The sequence below is a fragment of the Mytilus galloprovincialis genome, chromosome 14 (assembly GCF_965363235.1).
Source record: "Mytilus galloprovincialis chromosome 14, xbMytGall1.hap1.1, whole genome shotgun sequence".
In the NCBI taxonomy this organism is placed as follows: Eukaryota; Metazoa; Mollusca; class Bivalvia; order Mytilida; family Mytilidae; genus Mytilus; species Mytilus galloprovincialis.
The window spans coordinates 14,666,753-14,691,278 of record NC_134851.1 but is presented as its reverse complement, the minus strand read 5'-3'; the positions used below and the strand labels follow the sequence as shown (position 1 = coordinate 14,691,278).

At 31.6% G+C, this 24,526-nt stretch overlaps 1 protein-coding gene across 2 annotated transcripts in view; it reads left to right on the top strand.

The window, feature by feature from the left end:
• LOC143058474 (peroxidase-like protein) overlaps positions 1 to 24,180 on the top strand; it is a 28,689-nt gene extending 4,509 nt beyond the window's left edge. The window contains exons 2-12 of one of the 2 annotated variants that reach the window (XM_076231954.1): positions 2,922 to 3,059; positions 7,025 to 7,204; positions 9,546 to 9,588; positions 10,382 to 10,485; positions 14,311 to 14,409; positions 15,750 to 15,842; positions 16,736 to 17,237; positions 18,065 to 18,265; positions 21,272 to 21,438; positions 23,132 to 23,240; positions 23,920 to 24,180. In XM_076231954.1, coding sequence (XP_076088069.1) covers positions 2,922 to 3,059; positions 7,025 to 7,204; positions 9,546 to 9,588; positions 10,382 to 10,485; positions 14,311 to 14,409; positions 15,750 to 15,842; positions 16,736 to 17,237; positions 18,065 to 18,265; positions 21,272 to 21,438; positions 23,132 to 23,240; positions 23,920 to 24,007 — 1,724 coding nt within the window. In that variant the 3' untranslated portion in view covers positions 24,008 to 24,180. The remainder of the gene's footprint in view (positions 1 to 2,921; positions 3,060 to 7,024; positions 7,205 to 9,545; positions 9,589 to 10,381; positions 10,486 to 14,310; positions 14,410 to 15,749; positions 15,843 to 16,735; positions 17,238 to 18,064; positions 18,266 to 21,271; positions 21,439 to 23,131; positions 23,241 to 23,919) is intronic. The other variant, XM_076231955.1, reaches the window with a different exon arrangement.
• Positions 24,181 to 24,526: the final 346 nt, after the last annotated feature.

Sequence of the window (24,526 nt, the reverse complement as noted above, 5' to 3'; positions counted from 1 at the left end):
CTCTGTGGTTAAAGTTTTTAAAAATTTAATAACTTTCTTAAACTATCCTGGGTTTGTACCAAACTTGGACAGAAGCTTATTTATGATCATAAGATAGTATCCAGAAGTAAATATTGTAAAAAGATAACTCCATTTATTCTGTATTTTACTTTTAAAGGGACTTAGATTTTCTTCCAGTTAACATTACATACAGTCTGCAGTTAAAGTTTTCAAAACATTTATTAGATTCATTCACTATCCTAAATTTTTACTAAACTTGGACAGAAGCTTCTTACAATCATAAGATAGTATCAAGAGGAATATTTTTATTGATTTTTTTCCTCATTTTTGTTGAGCCTGCGATTTACAGCAAAAGTAGGCGAGACACTGGGTTCCGCGGAACCCTTACAATATTTTTTTTTACTCAAGAACATCTCATTTTTAACATTTTCAATGGGAAAATATAAAGGTAGCACAACTATTTTCGTGGTTAAATAACTCTTAACTGACACAATTTCAATTGTCCAACCCATTAACAGACTTTATTCACATAATTTTCACTAAAACGTGGTATTACTCACGTTATATTACAATTATGAAATATTTACTAATGTCAATTTATATTTAAGAACCAAAGTAGTATTTTGTGTCTTTTAAATGATATCTAAAATTGTTTGTTTCGCCTTTTATTAAAAAATTGCTATGCGTGTAATCATAAATACTACATACTTGCGCGACGCCTTTTACTTTTACTGAAAACTGCGCAGACTATGAAATGTTTTTAAAGGTGGAAAATGTTCTTTGATAGATATCATTTTGTCAGACACTTTTCTTTTTTTGATTTAATTCTTATAATATGCCAAAAATCTGTATATTTGATCGAGTTTAACATTAAATTGTGCGTTTTACTCTTAACAGACGTATAGCCAACCCGATTAACAGACCCACTGCCGATATAGCCGCATACTCAATATAGATTAACCGACCAATCTCTCGGTTAGCCGAGTGTCGGCCGTGTACATTAACATAAGCTTTCATGTTGTGAATCGAAAATGTCTAGTGCAATACATAAGAAAGTAAAACAAGCCAAACACTCATTTTAATTTATTATAATCTACATGTAAAGCATATTATTGATCTAACCAAAAAGAGAACAAGGTATAGATATATTACGTATGTTCGCAACATAAATTTCAAAATAATAGACATAAGTAACTTTTTAGTTAAACATTAAACATCTGTCACATGTACACGTTTGCAATTCTTTTACTTGAAACATAATTCGCCGTTTTACAAGACAGAAAGTTGAGTCCCTGATAATTTTACAGTCTTGGGTATCTATATATTTTTGTCTTCTATCAATAAAAAATAAAATGATACCTTCTAAACCTTTTGCTAAATCCGTTGAAATAACGCAATAATCATGCAATGTTTTAAATCCTACTAACGATATTGTGTTTAACACCTATCAAGGTTAAAGACCACATCTTTTTTTTTTTTATCGTTGATGAAAATCTGTCTCAATATCCGGTAACATATATGACAAGAAATAATAGAATGTTACTTCTTCTTCATAACCTTTTGCTAAATTCTATATGGTACGTAATAACCATTCAACGTTTTAAATCCCGCTGATCAACGATATTGTGTTTAATACCTTCAGGTTCAAAGCACACATCTTTTATGATAAATGTTGGTGAAAACATGTCTCAATATCCGGTAATATATATACATACATGTGTTAATAATTTAATTTTGGATGTAACGCGTCTTCTGATTGGCTGACGTTATTTTGTTATGAGCCCATAGACATAATTTAGTCATGTGACCGTGACGTCATCAACGTTTTTTCATGGTTTTCTACGGTTTAAAATGGAATGGGGTATTTGCTAAAAGGATATGCCTTTTTTACCCTCTCTGCCGTGATATTTGCCAAAAAATACTCTATCCGACTGGACGCTTGTAACGTCACGATCATCAATGCGTTTTAGTACATTAACATTCGGTGTAATTAAACAGATATATCATGTTATTGAGGGGTATTTGCGAAAAATAGCAGTCTTGAGAATGAATTTCCCTCGCCTTACGGCTCGTGAAATTTAACATTCTCTCGACTGGTCTTTTTCGCAAATACCCCTCCTTAACATGATATATCTGTTCAAAATACCACGGCAGAGAGGGTAAAAAAGGCATATCCTTTTAGCAAATACCCCGGCGACGTTAAAAATGAACGATATTCATTTGATAACAGTAAATTGGTGAAATATACACTGGCTATTAACCAATCAAAACCCCGGATTCTTACATAAGGTGTAATTAAGAATTAAATTATAAGAAATGACTGTACTATTTTTTCTGTCTATTCGAAATAACATAAAAAATGTGGTGCACACTGTTAAATAACCCGCTACGCACGTTATTCAGTGTGCACCAAATTTTTAATGTTATTTCTTCATAGACAGAAAAAATATTACAGTCATTCCTTAAGTGTATTTGACATTGTAAGACTTACATCACGTATTTTCATTTTACTGATGATTTCAATGGTTATCAGTTACTTATGTAACAGGGATAGAATGATGATTAAGAGTACAAATCGGTGAAAAAGTCAAAGGGACATAACCGTCACCCCGAAGAAAAACTTACAATGCCATATTCAAAGAGCAAACGTAACTACTCGGCCATTCTCGCTATGCAGTGCAATAACTTATTTCTTCGTGCAACCAGAAAGGCCGAGTAGTTCCGATTGATTCAAAGAGAAAATATGACGAAAGACAAACAAGTTCAAAAACACTCCGCATAAAACTTGATATTTAACAGCGGAAACCAAAAAAAAAAAAAAAATAAAGAAATTAGCTTACCCCTTCTCCATATACAGAATGAAGGGACCAATTCTTCTCTTCATCTAAAAAACTTCTTTTTCATCTCTTTTTCAAATACAGCGTGTGATGCCGAGGCTAAGTACAGAACAATTGATGGATCATGTAACAACCTAAACAATCAAGGAATTGGGAAATCTAACACTTTGTTTGAGAGATGTATAGATAGAAATGGGAACAAAATATTTGACTATGCAGATGGTAAGAACATCATTCTTATTTTTGTTATACAGTATTTTTGATATTTTTTTGATGTTTAAACTATTTTGTTTCCAGCGCCACTGATGATTTCTATACTGACGAAACGCAAATGTGGCGTTTTAGATTAAAAACCTGGCGTCTTTGAATATTTTTAATCATCATTTTCATCATTGAGATAAAATGCCGTAAAAATAGTACAGATTTCGTTAAAACAGCCATAATATGTTTTTTTACAATGGATCGCAGTCCTTAACGTAGTATAATGCTGAGTTCACACGTAATTCGAATTCGATTCGCATCAACTAATTCGAATTAGTTTAATTCGCATTCGAAACGTTCTACGTCCTAACGTCAATTCTAATTCGAATTGCAAATTGCGTCAAATTCGCTTTACTGTTTAAACGACGTTTACTTTTAATTGGTATTCACAAAAGCGTATTTCTAATGCGAATTGGATAATTACTCAATTCGAATTAGCCAATTCGAATCAATTCGGATTAAAAAAGAAAAGTGTGTGAACGCCACTAGCGAATTCGAATTAAATGTCCGTGTAAACAAGGCATAAAACGATAGTGCTGTTTGTGTACTTTTAGTTGTCAAATTGTCACCGACAAGAAAGTGGTCGAAATTATTTTGAAATGTCCATCAATCGATTGTCGTTCTGAAAGTTTTGCTATGTTGACGTTAATAGATATAGAGTATCTTGATTATTTTTTTTGTAATAACTATTGTTCCTAATGTCTTACTAAATAATCAACCATTTCAAACTAATTACATGTATGAAATATCCATGCAATATTTCTCAATATGTTTTTGAAAAACATCTTCCAATTGACACAGTACTTTATGCCCAAAATTTACTAAATAACAAATGTTGTTTAAACTTTGAAACTTTGAAACTTTTTATTTATCAAGACCCCATCAGGGGTATGTGAATATTAACAGTAACAACACACAATAACATATATACAAATATACAAAATAATGAGATAATAGAATGACATGGTTACATATTCAATGGTATACATAAAGTACATGATTTAAGGAATTTGCAGTGGATGGCAAATCTAATTTATAACAGACAGGAAAATTTTACAGAATTTGGCCAATTTAACAATTAAATTGTAGTCATCAGAACAAAAAGGTTTACAATACTTTATAGCTTTTAGCTTTTTATACACATTACAGGGCAAAAGCCTTTTTCTTTTATTTGAAAAACAGGTACATTTAAATAGTTAATGAAATTCATCACCAATTTCACATAAATTGCATAAATCGCAAATGCGATCATCACGTTCGACACCCCAAACACGACCTTGTTCTTTTGGCAATTTATGGTTCATACATCTAAAATACAATATGCCTTTCGAAGATCATAAGGTAGATCAACAATATATCTTTCAAAAATTATGAATTGTTTTGAAAATTCTATAATTTAAACATTTAGCTGAATCATAAACAGTATACTGTAGTAACCCATGTTTGTTTGAACTGATCACAGAGACATTGTTTGACTAGATTTGACATTTTTTGGTACACTCTGTTACAACCAGTACTCTGAAAGACCACAATTATTAAGGTTATTTTCAATACAAACATCCATTTAGAATGGAAAAATTTCTTGATATGCATGTTATACAATAACTTGTACAAAGTAGCAGCAATTTCATCTTGCTTATTACAAATATTTCTTTTCCAGAATGCAATCATTCTACTTTTGATAAAAATATCAATAGGAAATCTTCCAAGTTCACCATACATGATACAATTTGGTGTATATTTCTTCAGACTTAATATATATTTATAAAATTGCAGACAAAATGATTCTAGTATACTGTTATTAGTAAAACCCCAAATCTCACAACCATGCACATACTATTGCATCAAACATCTCAAGCTGTATATAAATAGGTAAATTTAGTTTTCTACTTTTTTCATTATACTAAACATAGCCTTTCTAACTTGACAAACTAATCTTTCTTTTATTTTTCAAAATGAACCATTTGAAGCAAAAATTATTCCAAGATATGTAAAATCATCAACAATATCTATAATTTGACCATCATAACTGAATGCAAGGTTATTATTCAGTTCAAAAGTACGTTTTCTAAAAATTGCAATCTTAGTCTTAGCAACATTTACTTCTAATTTCGAACATTTGCAATACAAATACATTGCATTCAAGGCAGCTTGCGATTCGGACTCTGCTAGAATTACAGTGTCATCAGCATAAAGTAATAGATACAATCTAAAATATACAGCAATTTCATCATTATCAAGGAAAATATGAGCAGCATTGTGAATATTTGATAAACCTTCTTAAGAATGTGACAAAAACCAACTAGATCATTTAAAAACAATGAAAATAGTACAGGAGACAAATTTTCTCCTTGGCGTACGCCAACATTTCTAAAAAAAGAAACTTGAGGTGTTACAACCTAATCGTACACAAGATTTGGCATTTTTATACATACTGTGAATTATTTTAAACATTTTAACACCAATACATTGTTGTAGTAACTTGTGCCATAATGCACATCTATCCACCGAGTCAAAGGCTTTCCGGTAGTCAACAAAAGCACAAAATAAAGGTTTGTTACATCGCAAGTAATGACCAATCAGACAGTTTATATTAAAAATGTGATCAGTAGTACCATAATGCTTTCTAAAGCCTGCTTGCTCTTCACAGAGAACGTTAAAATTATTTAAATAACAATTAAGCCTATTATTCAGCACTCATGTGAATAATTTACCAAAACAGCTAAGAACAGTAATGCCCCTGTAATTATCAGGACTTGCAGGGTCTCCTTTACATTTATATATTGGTACAATAATACCTTCAGACCAAGAGTCTGGTATACAACCAGGTTCAAAAACAATATTAAACAAAGCAATAAAAACTGGTAACATTTTGTATCATAATATTAAACAGACGATCGGGATTCTTCACTGGGAATTATTTCCCATCTTTCATCATGCACTGAACTTTGCCATCCCTCGTGAAAGCTGTTTTTACGTTATGTAATTTCTTAACCTACTGCAGTACTTTCATTCTTAGCATAATCAGATCTTCATTTATGTATACATTACTCAAACTAATGTCATCTTTGAGTTTCTTTTTGTTTGTGAAAATTTCAAATTTCAGGTCCCTCGTAACGAATCTGATAAGTATTGAACGCGGTTTCTTTTTCGGGTCACCAACTCGATGGCATGCAACAATGTCCTCTTTCTTTACATCTACTTCAATGTTTTCACATAATTGTTTGAAAATAGTGAAGTCATCAGTTCCTTCTACTTCCTGTAATCCCGATATACGTATATTTTCTTTACGGCTATATTGGTTTAGTTTAACAATTTCATTACTATTTCTTCTGACAACAGAACTTATGTTCTTTATACTACTGTCATGCGTACATACATATTTTCCAACTATGTTAGATGATATTACATTTACGGCAGGTAATAATAGGTTCACAACTTTTATTGCCGTTTGATCAGATTCATTTAAACCACTTACATTTTGTGCAGAGGTTCTCAAATTTTCTATTAATCCCGTGACCGGATCACCATTCCCTTCTTCAATATCTAAATATGCATCTGTTAACACTGCGCACAAGTCATTAAAAGTTTTCATTTTGGCTTTCCCGTTTTTTGGCGGCTGAGGCATTTTGACACTTCAAGTCCACAGAAACCACTTTTGATGATTTTTTTCTCTCTGAAAAAAGTTTTCATTATAGTCTGTTAATATCCATGTCGTCCGATTTTGACAGAAAATGGGTTAGCATTAATCTGATAACATCGATGTCGTAATAATTTTTTTACTCCATGCTCTCATTACCGGATGTTTCAATGAGCCATTTTTGTGCTTGTCTTATCTATCATTTGAAATCATCTGAACCTTTTAAAAAATCAATACTGTTACCACAATTTCCAAACTACGTTGTGTCGAATTGTACATGTTTTAGGTTCAGGGTTACCACGAGCAGCAAAGAATGGTGATAAATTACCAAACGCCCGTTTGGTATCACAAGCAATAATGGACCAAAGATTAGGACCACCAATACAGAGTGATCGAACCAGATCTGCACAAGTAGTATCATATGGGCAATTTTTATCCCACGAAGTCATGGAAACGGAGATACCACGTAAGAATTTACAATAGATCTATAAGTGTCATCGTCATATTTTATCTCAAATGTTTAATGACAAGCCTCAATTGTGTTCTTTTTATTTCAAACGATCACATTTGTCACGGGTAATCATCTAGTCATCGATATCATTTTGCTATTATGTTTGAAGAGAGAAAAGCAGCTAGCGATACACCTAATCGCTTTTTCGTCCAATCCTGGAAAAACAGTTACTTAGACAACTTCCTGTTGAGGTCAAGTGGCAGAAAAATAGCTATAAGGTGTATAAATGTTTTAAAACACGAAATCAAAAATGTTTTAAAGATAATGACTAATTTCAAAAACACGAAAAAAGAAACTACCAGCTTGTTGAGATATATATCTGTTCCAGACCATATGAGTATTTGGACCGTACGCGTACGGTCCGGACCGTATACGTATACTCGTACGGTCCGACCATACGCGTACGGTCGGACCGTATGAGTATACGCGTATGGTCCAGTATGAGCTGACCATACATGTTATTGGAAAATATGGGTTACATCTATACAAACATTTATCACAATCTTTATTTTTAGTTTTACAAATTGTTATTATTACATAAGATGGATAAAATGAACTACCTAACAATTTAATTAGATATTTGTTTAATTGTATATCTGAATCCTATTTTGAAACTCTCGCCAAAGGTGACACTCGCTACCAAAAGTATATTTTTCGTATTTACATTTTTTCAGTTCATGCATGGTTCCTTTCGATTAGCATTTTTTTGAAAAGTTGCTAAATATTCTAAAGCAATTGTCCTCCCACATTATTTGCATTCAATTTCAGTGAGAATAATTGTCATAATTCAATTAGTGTATTATGTATTACTGATCTACATGCTAAATACTAGAGATTTACAGATTTAATTAGCGTGAATTTTTTAAATAGTTAAAATGAAAAGTTTTTATTTCAATTACAATTGATTTTTTTTCTATTTATTTGAGAGGTAAGTTATGTTGATCTGTTCCATGTATTTGTATCTAGTACAATTGATCAACTCCTTGATATTAGTCAGACCGTACGCGTACGGTCCGACCGTATGAGTATTTCGAAAAAGTACGCATACGGTCCAGACCGTACGCGTACGGTCCAAATACTCATACGGTCTGGAACATAACCATATAATAACATTAGATGTATGTTTCATTACAATATTTTATTCTGATTGGCTAACTACACATCACGTGTTATTCCGTAAGCAGTTGCATTGCTCAATACAACTTTTCATTCATGATAACACGTGCTCCAACAATAAAGTGCGCACGTGAATTAATAATAGAAAATAAAAAATTCGTGTTTTCATAATCATAGCTAAAAAATGTAATTATAAGTATTGAATGTTTCTTTTTGTAACTTTATAGGGTTGTAAAAGCATTGACCGTGCGTACATTTTTAGAAAAATGTACTTCGGTCAGTGCTTTTACACCCCAATAAATTTACAAAAAAGAAGCATTCAATTCTTAAGTAAATGCGTAGAAATGGTGCTGACATGTTGTCATTAGTAAATAAAACTATTTACTTTGAATTTCCTTAGGTAAAATAAATTTTACATTTAAAGGATGATCGTTCCTCTATTTGATGAATTTTTGTCAGATATTCGTAACCCTCTGGTTTTATGAATGTAGAGCCATTTAAAATTTGCCCACTAACCCATACTTTTGTCCCCATAATTTAATTACATATAGTTTAAAATGTCATCTTTGAAAATCTTATAGAATCCTTATTATTTTTTTGATTGTTTATGAAAGAAAAAAGGCACCAATATTAAGTGGATGAATAATCCAGAGAGAGTTATTTAACGCCAAATTTTCAATGGCTTGTATCTCTAAAACAAGCACACGGACCCTTAATTTTTCGCTTTTTTAGTTTCTTTATTTATATATTATCAATTTATAGCAGTCTTTTAAAAAGCCTGTTATTTTCAAAAAGAGTAGCGAACATCCTTTAACCATTTTGAAAATTCCACTGATTTATCTGATATCAAAGACATTGGACGTTTTAATAAGACTTTTTCGGTTTTGATGATCCCTTCCTTTATGAAGCACCCGAGATCTGCTCTTGTGGTTTTTGGTAGTGTTCGTGTTGCTCAGTCTAGTTTCCATCTTGTGATTTGTTGACTGTTGTTTGTTTAGAAACTGACTATGCTTGCTATTTACCTATTGGTATGACGTTTCTACGTATTTATACATAAGTGGCTTTCAAATGTTTAGATTTTAGCGTTGAATGTAAATCTAGAAAATCGCTCCGGATGCACGAAATTCATAAATGCTCTAATGGAAGATTTCTGTTAATATGAAACTTTTTATTTTCGAAGCATTTCCAGAAAATGACTGCTGTGAAAAACCACAAATGGATAAGTATGTTAAAATAGTATTTAATGCAGTTATAAAATGCTGTTTTCCACACGTTCTTATTATCTTTGCGTATGTGGTATTCATCTTCTACAAACATGTCTCATGTATATATACTGATCTAGCTATGATGAAGTTCAGTTGATTTTGGATGATATTGTTACAGCACCCTTCGTCCTTCCCAAATCAGAATTGTGTTACAGCTTAGAAAACAAATATTTAAAAAATTCAAATGATATAATAAGGACTAAAACGAAAAGGACGAAGAAAAACAATTATATAGCATAATGGTAAAGCATTAACAAACAAGAGACAAATAACAGTCCGTTAAACTACATAGACAATTAACGAATGAGCAACAAGAACCGAAAGAAGGCCGGGGAGTGAAACTAGAAGAAAAGATTGCAGCTCCTCTCACGAACTTAACAAAAAAATTGAAGTTATCCACTTTTGGTCGTATAGCTTTTTCATGTTTTTATGTCTTACTAATTAGTGGTTTTCTCTGCTTTCAAATCTTTCTGTTTGAACCCGTCGACCTGAAACTTATCTATTATTGATAATATTAATTATTTGGAAGCAATAGTTATGTTTGAATGTTAAGGAAGATGATTAATAATGAAAAGCTATTCGTACGTAAGCAATTAATAAAGTGCTCGTATTGCTTATAATCTAATGTTTTATATGGTTGATTATTCTGTATCTTTTACATACATTCAATTTTCAATATTACTTGATAATGGAAATCTGCTTTAAATTAAGATACCTTAAATAAGAACCAATAATATCTTGTATGTTTCAGTATTGATTTCTGCTTTCCTCTTCAAATTCCCAGTAATGATAAGGTGTTACCACCTGGATGTCTAAATTTTGTAAGAGCCACACCAAGAATGGACGCAGATGGAGGTAAGAAAATCGATAAAAATGCCGTTGTTGATATTTTGTCGAGTCAAGTTAGAAAATGATAATCGATTGTTAGTAGCGTCACATCCAGAAGAAAATATGTCGAGCATGTTCTTGACAAATTCTGATAGAAAATGTTTCCTTCGTTGCTTTTGGCGTGCATTTTTTTACATATACATTTGGCACTTGTTCATTGGCAATTGAATAATTTGACATACCTGTTCAAAATATGTATATTACACTTATATTTAAATTGATAGACAAGTAACAAAGCGTGAACTCTAAATCAAAGGATGCATTGTCGTGTATAATAACATAAACGGTACTAAATATACTGCATTGGATGTGCATTTAGACAATACATGGCATCATTGATTTTCGAGGCCAAACTATTTTAAAATCCAACACTTATCAACAAGAACCAAAAATCCTCATAAATAAAAAAGCTAAAGATAAAAGCAAAATACGGAACCAGAGGTTTACATAAGTGAGATAAAAACCTTAAGTTAAAATAATTTCCAGAAGTTTGCAACAGTAAATTTCAATAACATATGTGTACAATATCGGTATTTCCATACAAGAACAGAAGTACTGGCCACTAGACTGGTGATACCAGCAGAGGTTTCGACAAAAAGAAACTAATAGCATTAACGGTACAAACTATAATATAATATTATAGTTATTTCATGTTATTTTCATTCACCATTGATAAAAATGGAAGAAACTTTAGTATAATTGTTTTGTCCATGTTGAAAGCTTTTACTTTTATTTAATTTGATTTTTACATCAAATTTTTGTTTTAGACACTCAAGTTTCAGTAAACTCTATACATGTACAGATTGTCAGTTGTTCGATTAGTGTGTTACTATCCAATTTTGACCCCAGCGTTTTAATTTGGTAAAACGCAACAAGTAGCAAATAGCAATTCAGATAGAGCTAAATACTAATTCTTGATAAACGTGTAAAATAAACGTATTTATCATGTTTATATGGTATTAATAATTTTTAAATAGTGTTTTTTTTTCTTAAAAAAATTCAGTGATAGAAATTTTGAATTTATACATATGATGAGTGGATTGGGTAACTTTCTACAAGGACACCTCATTTCACAATTATCGGCTTGAATGAATAGGACAGTGTAGACGTATTGATTTCTCTTTGAAATCAATATTTCATCTTATTACGTGAAGAGACATGTATTTTCGAAATGCGCATCTGGTGCAGGAAAATTGGTACCGTTAATGTTATTAAACTAAATGACAGCTCTATAAAAGGTTCTAATTAATGGGTGGTTTCTTTAATAGAAATGACTCATCCTTCCTCATCAGGTGAAGGTAATCTAAAAACATCACGCACAATATAAGAAATTAATAAAGTAGTTATTCGCGATTTTACTCTTTTTGCATCTTTTTAAGAACAAATCTTTTTTGAAAAAAAAACAAAAAAAAAACCCACCTATTTTTGACATTGAGTGGGTGAGTAAGATACGGCTCAGTTAAGTAATCATCAAAATCATTGCAAAGTAATCATTCTAAATGTTGCATATGTGAAATCAGAAGGGATGACACTAATTAACTGGAGATCAACTGATAAACGATCATCAAAGGTGTCAAAGGTGTCATTTGGGTCATAAACAATGTCACTCAAAGAAAGCAGTTACATGAAAAAAAAACTTCAAATTTACTTTGAATTGTAGAATTTATTTCTTTTGAAATTAAAAAGCCAGATCAATTTGATTTTTTTCATATGAGAATTATAAGGTGATTAAATAATGATCACTTCAATATATTATTCGGCATATCTTCACCGGAAATCCGACTCTCATCATTCAAACTATAATTTTTTAACGAGTTAATGGTGCAACATCGGACAATGCAGGTTTCTTTAATGATTAAATTGGTAAAATCCTCTCTGAAGTTTTAAATAAAGATCATAGTGTTTTGCCTATAGTCGATGTACTTTAAAGATTAAATTAACATCGTATCCATGTAGTCAAACCTACATGGGGATATTGCCATCTATTTCTTGATTTTGACAACAGTTGATATATTTCATTGGACACTTAAATTATGTGGATAAGGCAATCTACAAAACCACGAAAATTTGTACCCCACGAATAAAAGTACTTTCACAGCATTTAGGGACATTAAGAATTTCAATATGAAAATAAGTAGATGTAATATGATTGCCAATGAGACAACATTACTATCCATCAAAGTTAAATAAAGTGGATTTCAGCAACTATAGGCAAGTCACCTTCAACAATGTAAAAAACTTATACCATATAGTCGACCGTAAAAGGCCCTGACATGACAAATATGAAATAATTCAATTGATAGAACTTACGGCCTAATTTATAACAAAACAATTTACGAAAAAAAATTAAATGTGACAGACATGAACCTACGACAACCACTGAACTACAGGATCCTGACTTGGACAGGGGCATGCACATTAAGAATCTGACAGGGTTAATGTGGTTCATAAATGTTTCTCGTTTCTCGTTTGTCATATAAATTAGACCGTTGGTTTTCCTTTTTAAATGGTTTTATGTTAGTCATTTTTGGGGCCCTTTATAGATTGCTATTCGGTCTGGGCCAAGGCTCCGCGTTGAAGGCCGTACTTTGACCTATAATGGTTTACTTTTTACTAGTTGTGACTTGGATAGAGAGTTGTCTCATTGGCACTCATACTACATCTTTTATACCTATTTACACATTTTTGTGAGAGCTCAACCCTCCAATTCACCCCGGACAGTGTTGTTATAACACAACATAAGAACAAACAATAAAACTAAGTTGAAAAGGGCTTAACTTATCAGTTGGAAAGTTTGACTCCGTCAGTAAAGACTTATTATCATATACTTAGACTAAATAACATATGATTTTTACCGTATGATAATAGCATTAAGTTAAAGTATTTTCCATATTTTTCGAGTTGGTGCTTAGCGGGCTGATATGAAAAGTTTATCACATGCTTCGATTGTTATCACATGCCTTTCCGTAGCGTTATCACATGGCATTCCGGTGATACTCGGCAAATTCCGGAAAATACACCTCAATGCTACGTTTTCAGTGTAAAACATTACAAAGTAGTGTACAAAACAATTATTTGAATAGTGGAAGTATATTGTGTAAAATTATTAAATTAAATTAAAAAAAAAAATTAAATAAATGCAGTTTTTAAGTTTTTCTGAAACATAATTTAGAAAGTTACTTTAAAAAAGTTGACTTTTCCAAACAATGTTCATTATGTATATTGTTGAATTATTTTTTGTCGACTCGTCAATATTAAAATGTGTTTTTTTCTTCTCTTTTGAGGCATATGATAGAAAGATTTCATATTGCATGTATCAAATGTGGGGTCCGACGTCCGTGAACCTTTTACTCTTTCAACTTCTTTTCGGTAACCACATAGAAGGATCAATATATGAATCTGTTATTTTTCTCTACTGTCGAAGCATAAAATAAAAAGATCATACCATGTCATTTTTCATATCGCATGTATTATCAGCCCTCGGTCAATATCAGCCCTCGAGCCATGCGGCTTTTGGGCTGATATTGAACCTAGGGCTGATAGTGCATGCGATATGAAAAATGCCATGTAATAATCTGATAATAGTATGATAGCATGGATAGGTTCACATTATAATCCACTAATAAAGCAAATCAAGATATTTTCACTTATGAAAAGAAATCTAGGTTTCAAGAGAACATGTAGAAAGCAATATGATGCTTGACTATTATTTACCTTTCATTCACTATTTTTGGATTTCCAATAGGAAATTCAACATAATTCCTTTTTTTATGCATTTTAATAATATTGTAGTAAGACAACAGATAAACCTTGCAACACCGTTCGTAGATGCCAGCACTGTATATGGAAGTACTCAAGAGATGAACGAAATTCTCCGTGTTCCTTATAGCTGTGAGTGTTTAATTGTACATATTTACAGCAGTGACGACATAAAAAGTTATCAATCAGTTCAATCTTTGCTAATCAAATTTGAATATCATTTCAAATACTAAGTATTATTTCCTAGCATAGATGGCCTCAGTCAATAATAACACACATTTTGAGTTTTATGATCTTCAAAAAGATGGTTGAAAGATTTCAAAGGGACATTAGAACTCATAAAGCAATGACAAACGCACAACGTTTTGGCAAAAAAACCAAAACAAACAACAACAAACGAAAATCGACGAAAAGACAAACAACACTACAAAAATACGACATATAAAACTAAAGACTTAGCCACACGAATCCTACAAAAACGGTTGATCTAAGGTGGTCAGGAAAGATTAGAAGATTTAATTCACATATGGCATAAGTCGTATTGATCATGCAAGAACAAATTTGGAGATAAGTCTCGTTCAGTGATTAGAATAATTAGAACATGTCCGTCGTCATCTATGAAAAAAGATATTTCAACAACTGTAACTAACATGTCTCCTACTTTTACAATTCGATAACCATTGGAGAGTCATAGGTAGAAGAAGCTTGCGTAAGTCAGCCTTACTATTTTGTAGACCAAACGCGCGTATGGCCTACTAAATTATAATCCTGGTACCGTTAATAATTAATTACTAATTTATTAGCATGCTATCTTTGATGACGTTTTGGGACTCCACTAGCTAAAACAACCAGTCTATTTGTATTTTTGCTCACAACACATTAAGTGTAACCATTGAAAGTTCTTCCATCTTTCTGTCCGTCCGTCCATCCGTCCGTCCGTCCTATTTTCGTTTCCGCACTTTAAATTAAGTGTGCCTCATAATCATTCAAATTCTATGAAACTCTTTCACAATGCTCAGAACGACAACACGTAGACAGAGTTCGGATTTGGGTTGTGAGTCATTTACCGTTCTAGAGTTATTGCCCTTTTTAATTTGGAAAATCTTTACAAAGCTTGAGCGGGAACATTCGTGTCCTCAGACACATTTTTCTGTTATTTGATGAATATTTGTATTGTTGAGGCATGTGTATGCACTGCTGGAGACAGGTTCTTTTTTTACCCTGACTTTTACTTTATAAATTAATGAATGCATTAATATGAACATCTGTTAACTATAAATGCCTCTTATTTGATATCCACAATGAATTTGGGGGTATTTCGGTTATCCTAACCAATGTTCATTTAATCAATTTCAATTTCAACTAAATTTATTTGAAATGAACTATTTACAGATGTATCTGAATGTATTTTATTTTTTCTTAGAGACACATGATCTCTTTATTTGAATCTCTTTACTCAATATCTATTTCAGATTTACTGAAAACCGACAACAACCTTTTACCAACACCACCTGGAGTAAATACTTGTTTTGATCCGGTTATACCAAACAGATGTCCAGTTGCAGGTACCGATTACAATGTTGAAATTTAAAATGTTATAGCATATATATTGACTGTGGTTTATGATGAATTTATTTGAATATATGAATTCAACCCGCAAGATACCCATACGTCTTTTAAAACATAGAAACTCGTCATTAGTTGTCTTTAGTTATATCGTGATGGTTTCATTTGCATGGAAATTTGGCATACTTTTGATAATATAAATTAAAATAACAAAAATACGTAACTCCAACATGTCCAAGGCAAAATCAAAAGCTGAAATCCATCTAACGAACGAAAAACAACTGTCATATTCCTGACTTAGTACAGACATTTCTTTATTTAGAAAATGGCGGATAAAACCTGGTTTTATAGCTAGCTGGACCTCTTGCTTGTAAGACAGACGCATAAAAAAATGCATTATATTGACAATAATGTGTGAGCAGAAATAATATGTAAAAATGTAAAAAATGAGGGAAAATCAGTCAACATTGTATTTATTGTCACAATCCTAGACTCAAGGTGATTTGATTGCTTTCTCTTTCACGTATAATTATATCTTTACCTAACACAACATTTATCCACGACATCTTAGACATGTCTAATTCAACCATTAGCGTTTAAGATCATTTATGCTTAAAAGTAAGATAATTGTTGTGAATTACTTGGTCTTGAGAGATTTTAAGTTTTTAAAAAGATAGCTGCTAGCTTAATGTAACCAGCATGTAAAAGTTATTCAATTATGTATACCAACATCTAGTTTCAGAAAGTGTCATCTTCTATCTTTTTGTCGAAAAAAAGATTGATATCATAGTAATTATCTCTCACCTGTTACATTAGTTTCGTAAATCTTTGTATATATGCATTCAACTATTACTATAAATTTCTAAAAGATAAGTCAACAACTTCATTTTAGGTGACAGACGAGTATCAGAGTCACCAATGCTTAGTGTTCAGCATTCAGTTTGGCTTAGGGAACATAACCGTATTGCTACAGAACTGCACGTACTGAATCCACATTGGAATCAAGAAACTGTTTTCCAAGAAGCCCGAAAAATAATTATAGCTATGCTTCAACAGATCACTTATAACGACTTTCTACCTACAATTCTTGGTCAGACGACAATGGAGAGATTTAAATTATTCTCGCGAGATGTTAACGAGGGTGTATTTGATGATTCATATAACCCGAAGGTCAATCCACAAATACTTGATTCGGTCAACGTTGCAGCACATCGCTATGGTCACTCACAACTTACAAACAACCAGAACTTTGTGGACGAAGGTTGCAACACAGTCACTATCAATTATTTAAAAGACACGTTTGAAAGTCCGCGACTTGTTCAACAAAACAATGGTGCAAATATTCAATTTCTAGCAAGACATTTAGCTTGTTCAGCCAGTAACAAGCTTGACAAGTAAGTGTAAATAGAAATAAGAAGATGTGGTATGAGTGCCAATGAGACAACTCCCATCCAGGACACAACGTGTAAAAAGTGATCAACTATAGGTCAATATAGGATTAAAAAAGTGCGAAAATGGATTTCCACTTACGTTTTTGACCTTAGGAACTACAAATGCAAAATGGTAACGCTGTGTAAAAAATGCATTTTAGAGTGGTCAGATCCAAGCATTCGTTTGAACAACAAAACCGAATGTTATATTAAAAAAAAAACAATATGTTTCAGTGTTTTGTTGTATTGTTGACCTTTTGTTTGTTATATTTAAAAAAAAATCCCAATAATAAAGTTGTCCTATACTAGACATTCAAAATGTCTGAAGGGTGTCGGTGTACAATTTCAAGTGTGCAGTATATTAATTTACGACACATGTTGATAAAATAACCAATATGTATGCTAGAGACGTTAATTTAGTTGAAAACAGCTGATGTAAACCCCTCGAGAAATAAAAAATATAAACATTCTCAAAACACATTAGTTTTAGTAGTTATTTGGTGCCAGTATGAATCGTTGTTCTTATATGACGTTCTTCTGTCTCATTCAAATAAAACATGGGCTCAACATGATTGAACGCCGGAGATCAAAATGGACATTTGTGTTAGTGCTGTAAGCTAGGAAATTGAATATAGTCTTTCGAAAAGCAAGTTTACATGTTTTTGTTCGGTGATTTTTTTTATCGTGGAACTGTTAATTTTTTATATTGTTTGGCTTCATCAAATCAAAATGGCTGCCTTTCGAATGTGTATTATGGGTCATCTTCAGTGGATAATAGTTTTCCATTACAGCTTCATTGCCGATGGGATGCGTAACTTTTTATTCCGTTTACCAGAAGCACCGGGATCTGATATTGTCGCTAGGAACATACAGAGAGGAAGAGAACAAGGAGTATCGGGATACAACACATGGCGGGAAATATGTGGCCTCGAACCTATCAAATCATTCAACAAAATTGGAAAGTTTGGGAATGCACTTAAGGAATTATACAAGTAAGCATGAACTGAAGATGATGTCCATCATAATCTTTTTGTTACGTATTTTATGTTTTATAATATTTCTCGTTTGTTTTTGTGTTGTAAATCGTCTTATAGCCTTGTAACCTATTTTCAGTCAATATATTGACATAAACTGTTTTGTAAATTCATAACTTGAATTTCGGTTGTTTTACTGCTATATGACGAAAAAAGCATAACCAAAATTTAGACAACCACACTGTTCATAATGGGAGGCTACTGTAGTTTACCAACAATTCATTTTAGTCATGAAATAGTCAAATCAATGGTGAATGGGAGATAACTCATGATATTTAAAACATTAAAGAAATAGGACATTCGTCAGTTTAAAAATATTAAAACTCTCGAATGGGAAAGCAAAAAAGGAAGTATTTTTCTATTATATATTTCGACAATCCAAACAAAACATGACAATCCGGACTTCAGAAATTTTCTGTCGCTGGTAACAAAAAAAACCCGGAAAGCATTATCTATAAAGGCTATTTATTACCCTGTGAATTTTTGTATGTGATCGGCTTAAAAAGTATGTAGTATAAGTGTATACGAGAATTAGGCCGTGTTCACACCAAACTCCGTGTACAGTAAACTTGTTTATAATTAGTTTAATGGACTGGACATTGGTTTTACATTAAATTTGTTCACATCTATACACCTTGTTTCATTACCTGTACATAAGATTTGTTCACATTTGTAAACTCTATGTCATTTAAATGTTCATTACGTAGAATCGAATGAAACGTTTTCGGACAACTTTTCTAGCAGTAAGGGAACGACCATTAGACTCTAAATAGGGGGATAGAAATATTCCGAACCCCAGTTGGATAAAGAAAACCATTCTGGTTCAACAGATTATAAAAAATATTCTGAATCCAGAGTTTCCCCATACATTATAGTGTTAAATGTTTAAGAAAAAAAATTGATTACAAGCATCGAAAAAAAACCGGAATAAAACGTTTGCGCGGAAAAAATTCTGACTCAGATAAATAAACAAAATATCCCCCCCTTTTTTTAAGTTAAGTGGTTGCTTTTTTATGAAAGCCATTTTGATGATTTACAGTAGTTTAAAGATACTAAAGATGTCTCGATTAAGCATTAGAAAACGTAGGCTGCAACAGCGTGCTTACAGACGAAGAAGAAGGATTGATATATTAGGGATCACTATATTTCTATCTTTTCTGTTACTCAAATGGTATTTCTTTTTCAAGAAGTATTTGGCAAAGGGAGGGGGTAATGTTTTTTTTTTTTTTACTTTTTAAGTGTAGTTTCACGGATCCGAGATACTAGACAAACAATACATTTACCTCACACCTTTTAAGTAATGCATTTATGAGTAAATCGTTGTTTGAGTAAAGACCAGTGGCAAATATTTCTGTGTAAGTCAAGTCGATTCGGAAAGACCTTAATTTTTAAATGAATTATGTGTTCGGCAATGATGCTCCTTTGAGTCTTGATAAGGGCTTAATAAAGCTACGTTAAATTTTATTTATAAACAAAACAAATAAATATATCAAGTTTAGACATTTCTGTAAAGAACTAATGTTTTAAATGCCTAGTAGAGGTCGGTCATTTAAAGACGTATCAACCGTATCATATACGTTGACGTATCCGCATCTGCAGATATACCAAAAAACAGTATTTGATCCCGAGCTTTAATTTTATGTACTTTCAATAATGCAAATTGGCGACTGAGTAATTTCTAATGCAGAAATTTACAAAACAATTAGGAAATATCGAGTTTTTGTGGAATATGTAACCCGACTTTCAAAGATATTCCGGATAGTTAGAACAGATTACAGGCATGATAGGAGTGAATACTGTAAAATCGTTTGTTTGTGTATGAACTTGTTCTGACGTAGAACCAAGTTGTTATTTATAAATCAATTATACGTTGGATGTTAATTGACAAATAGAGTGATACTCAGTACCTTTCTAATACCTTTTTTGATACAATCGCAGATGAACAATATTCAAAGTTCCTTACATGTATATAATATAAGTAGTACATTTGTTTTGGGGTTTTTTTTTTGGTATTTATTCATATAAGATCTTGAAATATTTTTTTTAACTAGATTATAAAAGGATTGTGTACGATATTCGTGTACCTGCCCTACATTGGCTCCTTTTTAAGGGCATGTAAAAGTAGTTGATAGAACCCCTGATTTTCTTTTACAAAACACCACTATCACAAATATTGAAATCGTATGTTAGATTGTTTCGAAGAGATAACAATTATATTTTTTAAATAAATCATGATCTTATTATTAAGCTCGGGATCTTATAATATTTTTTGGTATATCTGCAGATGCGGATACGTCAACGTATACGATACGGTTGATACGTTTGTAAATGACCGACCTCTAGTTGTGTGTACACTTAATCTACACAAGGCCTACATCGAGTATCGACTGCATGTAGACAAAACATGATTTACACTACATGTAAACATTGAGTTTTATCAATGGGAACGTAATTTTGTTTAGTTTGCGTGTGAGTTACACTTACACAACACCGAGTTTAGGTCAATGTGAACACGGCCTTAAATTCAACACATTGATTTACATTATTGTATATGTTTAAAGAAAAATATTTTTTTATGCAAGAACCGTTATAAAAAAAAAAATGACGGAGATGATACACTTACATATTGCACAGTTATTTATTATGATACACTAAATTAAATAAACATTTTTTGGCGAAATTTTCTTCAAGCTGTTGCACAACGTTTATTACACAAATAGCATATGTGTCATCAAACGGCTCAAACCTACAAATTTCTGTCATATTCCTGAATGGGTTAGGCATTTTTTTTTAGAAAATGGTGGATTAACCCTGGTTTCATAGCTAGAAAAATCTCTCACTTTTATGAAAGTTGAATCAAATCCCATGATATTGACAACTATTCTACAATATGAACATTATCTTGATTTTATTTCGTATGATTGCAAACAGATTTTCTGTAGTATAATATTTATTTGTTTTCAGTGAACCCGATGACGTAGATTTATTTATTGGGGCTATGCTAGAAAAAGATGCAGGTTTCAATGTTGGACCTACGTTCCAGTGTTTGTTAGGAATGCAATATCAACGAATCAAACGTGGTGACAGGTTCTGGTACGAACGGCCATGCGAGATATTTTCCTTTACGGAAGGTAAACGCTATGACTTTTCTTAATGATTTCCTAAATTTAATATATTTTAATAGCCTGTAAATGCACACGCCGGGAAATTAATTTTTATTAATTTATTCATACAAAGTCATACTATTCGATATATATATGTATCCGGCTTATAAAGGAATTGTAATGGGCGAAATGGTTTTATTTGAGAAATCGCCCCTTTATCTTACAAATCTCTCGTCATCTAAAGAGCAATTGCACATTGTCATATCCAATTACAAAGTTATATATATATATATACCATATAAGGTCAATGTCAGAAAAAGATCAACTTTTTTGTATGAGACTGAGAAACTGGGGAAGGGCGAGATTATACCGAGCCATTCCCAAGTTTTGTGCTGAATACAACAAAGTTTATATTTTTCTGACATTGACCTAATATTGTTTTTATACTGCAACTCAAATAAATAAATTGATAGCTATTTAGATTGTAACACAAATTTCAAACTTATTTTCATCCCTTAAAGAACCTCTGATTGTGGAAAAAGTGTTCCATGATAAAATTGACATTGCACAAAATATAGCTATGTTACTATATGTAAGAAATAAACACAACTAGTTGCAATATAAATATATGTATGTATTATTGGTTTAACATGTATAATACGTAAGTAAACTATAAATCATATATCTTCGCCTAGCGTCTATTGCATTAAATCCTATTTTATTGTTTTGTTTTTTGATTGATCTATATAGTTTTGAAATATTGCGTCGTTCAATGATAAAACTGCAAATTGTTAAACATTTAGCAATTGTAATTTGGAAAAATATTAATCTTAGAAGTTTTGTTAGAAGACACATTTAACTGAAATTAATGCAACACACCTACGTTTTCTGTGAAGCAAGTGCCATATCATTTTTCACTTTAACAATCCATAAAATCTATGACATATTGTAGATGTCGCAAACCGTACCAGCTACTTGTTTCTCAAAAGTAAAATCACAAAAATATTGAACTCCGAGGAAAATTCAAAACGGAAAATCCCTAATCAAATGGCAAAATTAAATGATAAAACACATCAAACGAATGGATAACAACTGTCATATTCCTGACTTGGTACAGGCATTTTCAAACGTAGAAAATGGTGGATTGAACCTGGTTTTATAGCGCTAAACCTCTCACTTGTATGACAGTCGCATCAAATTCAATTATATTTTAAACGATGCGTGAGCAAAACAGACATTATATGTAAAATTGTTAAATAGGGGTACAGCAATCATCACTGTGTCACAATCTCAATTAGAACAAAAACCAACAAATATTCAAAATCAAAACCAATAGAATAGTATCCAATGTTGTGCATTTTTAAACATCTAATATTTGTATCAGTAATTAGCGTCATCTTTTATGCTTGTTTAAAGCATTGCGTTAACAGATGTTGGTAAGTCTTCATTGATGTTCATCTGAGGAATAATGACATTCTTCATTCATTTTGCTCACAGTTTTGATTATGAAAAAGTCGATATCGTTGTAAGTAACTGTAAATATTATTAAGTATTTAAAAAAAAAAAAAAAAAAATCTTTTGTTGAGTGGTCGATGTTAGGTGTGGTCTGTTCTACTATCGAATATATATGATACCTGTTATCCTTTTTTTTAAACAGTCAGCACAAATATTATCTAACTTACTCGTGTAAATTATAATTGTACAACATATTTATTTTCAGCGCAACTTAAATCTTTAAAGGAAAACACACGCATATCAAAAATATTTTGTCGTAACCTTGGTATTCATAAAATACAAAAGAATATGTTCCTCCTCCCAAACAGAATAGGGTAAGCAAATATCGTAGTCCTCAGAGTTATCTTAAGCATACAGAAATAACCCAACATTTACATGAAGTTTGGTGAATATTCATACGATACAAATATCAAATATATAAAATGACTTATCCAATTTGATATTGTACAATTACTTTAAATAATACAAAACAAGGGTAAAGTCGTGTATTTGAATATAATAAGAACAAAAAAGATTCATATATACAAGCCATCTGCTTAATTGCTGCAACAACTAAGGTACAGAATTAAGACCAATAAAGAATTATTGCATTTTTTTTCTTAAAAAGTATACAATAAAGGAACACTTTTTCTCGGGATGGTTTTTTATTGGTGTACCATGAGAGAAATTATCAACAAAAATACCGAACTCAACAGTTAATAACAAAATCAAGTTTATAAAACCTGACAAAACCAAATACTCGACTATTTCAACCAACGAAATAATGGAAAAAGACATCACGTAACTGATTTGGTACAGACATTTTCTATTTCATACAAAAGGATATGTTCAACATTTAAAAAGAGAAAAGATACAAAATTAGGTCCTCCATTTAATCACAGAAACACTAATACGCAATATTTGTTAAACATTCTGTCCTTTCACATATTTGTGCAGCTATTTGTTTAGAATATAAAGTTTTAAAATATTTAATATTTTACTGTCTTTTTTTAGGAACAATAGAATCCTTTGTGACGAAATACCAGATATTGACCTTTCCCTTTGGCGCTCTGCAGATGTAGATATTCATGGAAATCGTTAACCTTTTATAATTAGATAATTGATAAATAGAATTTGCATATGTATTACATTACTCAAAAATTTATTTAATATCATTACATACGTTTAGGAACTTGCCGAGTTGAAACTTTTGTACAACATTAATCAATAATATTTGTTTATTTGCTACTAGCCTAGTAAATATTAACATTAATTTTATTTCAATACGCATTTTAATTTAAATATATGATCTTTTCTTAAACTTTATCAGTAAAGAACAGCAAAGGAATTATACACAAAAAGCAAAGGAATAACGCTTTTATTGCTGTTCTTTATCTCAAAGTCTAAATTAGACCTTCAACACGGAACAAAAAAAAAATCTTTCACTTCACTGCAAATTTGAGACGACCCCAGCACCAGTTTAAATCATTTGTAAACAAAAACGAAATGATACCATTCAGGTTGCAGTGTTAATAGGTGCATTATATGAAATCACGTTAACCAACCTGAATAAACACTTATAGTGACATATAAAAATACTTATGAAACACTCATTTAGAAG